This window comes from Acomys minous, assembly GCF_964271855.1.
Source record: "Acomys minous genome assembly, chromosome: 2".
NCBI classification, from domain to species: domain Eukaryota; kingdom Metazoa; phylum Chordata; class Mammalia; order Rodentia; family Muridae; genus Acomys; species Acomys minous.
In genome coordinates this window covers 45,450,383-45,452,665 of record NC_140484.1, presented here as the reverse complement: position 1 = coordinate 45,452,665, position 2,283 = coordinate 45,450,383, and the positions used below count along the sequence as shown (strand labels likewise).

Genomic DNA, 2,283 nt, shown 5'->3' with positions numbered 1-2,283 from the left:
AAAATGTGCCATATAGCTTTTATTTGTAGATGATTTGTTTGTTAAGCACAGGGCATTAAAAGATGTTTGTTTCTACTTTTCAATTGTGAGTATGAGTTAATATCAGACATTCAAAAATTTCATTTCTCAAATGATGTCAAATAGTACATGGGATACTAAGTCAGACAGTGGAGGTGGGGTGTTTGAGTCCTCCTAACTCTAGGAAAGCCTTTCAAATGAGTGATATTTGAGAAAAAAATAACACATGTAGCAGCAGAGGAAAGATGTTGCTTGATGGAAGACTAATTAGGGCCTTCCAGAGATCTTTGATCTTCTCAGAGATTTCATAATGGCCTCTTTTACCTCTTTATTCCTCAGACTATAGATGAGTGGATTTAGTAAGGGTGTCACTACTGTATAGAACACAGACACAACTCTGTCCCCTTCTGATGACTGGTCTGCATTATCTCTCAGGTACATGAAGATAAGGGTACCAAAGAAGAGAGCTACAGCAGTGAGGTGGGAGGTACAGGTAGAGAAAGTCTTGGCTCGGCCCCCAGAAGAGCGGATTTGCATGATGGCCACAATGATGAACAGATAGGACACAGAGATCACCACAATGCAAGCAGGCATGACAAAAATGGCAAAGACAATAATCACCACTTCCTGGATGTAGCTGTCCCCACATACAAGTTTCAGCAAAGGAGGGAGGTCACAGAATATAAAGTTGATCTCATTGTTTCCACAGAAGGAGAGAGTAAAGGCTGTGACAGTCCGAACAAAGCCACTCGAGAAACCAGCCACATAGGCCCCAGTTACTAAGCCTACACGGGCTTTTTCTGTCATGATGGTAACATAAAGCAATGGTTGGCACACAGCCACATAGCGGTCATAGGCCATGATTGCCAAGAGGTAGCAGTCGATGGAAGCAAAGAAGGTAAAGAGGAAGAACTGAGCTGCACAGCGAACTTGGGAGATGGTTGTGCCATGTTCCCACAGCACAGCCAGCATCTGTGGGATGATAACAGAGGAGTAGCAAATGTCCACAAAGGAAAGGTGGCTGAGGAAGAAGTACATGGGTGTTTGAAGTTTGCGGTTCTTCTGGATCAGGATGATCATTCCTGTGTTTCCCATCAGGGTAGAGAGGTAGAAACTCAAAAACAAAAGGAAGAGAGGGAGGCCCCACTCAGGATGCTCAGTGAAGGCAGTCAGAAAGAACTCAGTCACGAAGGTATAATTTCTCCCAGCCATCCATCTAGGAGCTCAGGCTTAAAGCAAAATGCAAAGAAGAGAACCTCACAATATAAGAACAACTCATTTCAGTCAACGAAGTTTAAATTGAGTGTTTGATATGTATTCTTTGACTACAGAAAAATTTTCAGATGAAGAAAAACTTTGAGAGATGCCGATGTCACTGTAAGATAAAACACCATAGATACATCTGTTATAGCACATATGGAGAATAGGTAATGCATGACAGCCCAGATCGGGTGAAACTAATCTCCAATTAGCTACATGTTGTTATATGGAGCACTTAGCCTTTTTGAACCTCAATTTCCCCTTTAGTCAGAAAAGACTAATAGACCTATGGTGCTCCTGAGATGAGATGCTGATTAAGACAGATGCAGAATGACATTGGAAAGCTAAAATCACTAGATAGGTATACAGTAGATTGTTTAAATTTAAAGAGAGCATATAACTTTCAATAACTGGTATAACTAAGGCAACCTTTTTTAAATAATAAAATGTTATTGCAAATTCAATTTGTCCTTTAGGTGAAAATAAATTGTGACAGACTCAGAAATGTGATCTTTAGAGTCTATTTTACTCTAGAAAAAACATCATACATACATATGTTTCTTCCAAAGAAGAACAATATTGTTAAAGAATAATAAAAATAAAAGTTCTGTATTTGAAAATTTGGGTATTTGTCTTTGATATTAGGCACAAGAGACGATGAATTTTAAACACATCAATGAGGGCTACATGTGAAGGCTTAGAGTAAACAAAGAAATGGGTAAATGTTTAATTATAACCTCCCAAAGAAAAATAGAGGTTTTAGGCTTCCTAGAATCTACCATACCAAGAGTTTTAATTATCAGTAAACCTGCATTTCTGTAGTATAGACACACCAATGCCTTAGAAAAATTGTGCTTTCAAAAGGATATTGAAAAAAATCTTCTTAATTCAATTATTTTAATTACCAAAGAAATTATTTAATATCTAAATACCAAATACTCCCAAGAATAGGCTTCTATAGAACTCTGTGTCCAAGATCCAAGAAATTTTGAGTGCAGAACATTT

At 38.1% G+C, this 2,283-nt stretch overlaps 1 protein-coding gene across 1 annotated transcript; it reads right to left on the bottom strand.

Annotated features, from left to right (window-relative positions):
- Nucleotides 1–214: 214 nt before the first annotated feature.
- Nucleotides 215–1,230, bottom strand: OR9Q2 (olfactory receptor family 9 subfamily Q member 2; the record flags this gene model as incomplete). The annotated part of the gene is made up of 1 exon (XM_084771794.1): nucleotides 215–1,230. The coding sequence occupies one exon, from the start codon at nucleotides 1,228–1,230 to the stop codon at nucleotides 286–288; it is 945 nt and encodes a 314-aa protein (XP_084627920.1). The 3' UTR covers nucleotides 215–285.
- Between the last annotated feature and the right edge of the window lie 1,053 nt (nucleotides 1,231–2,283).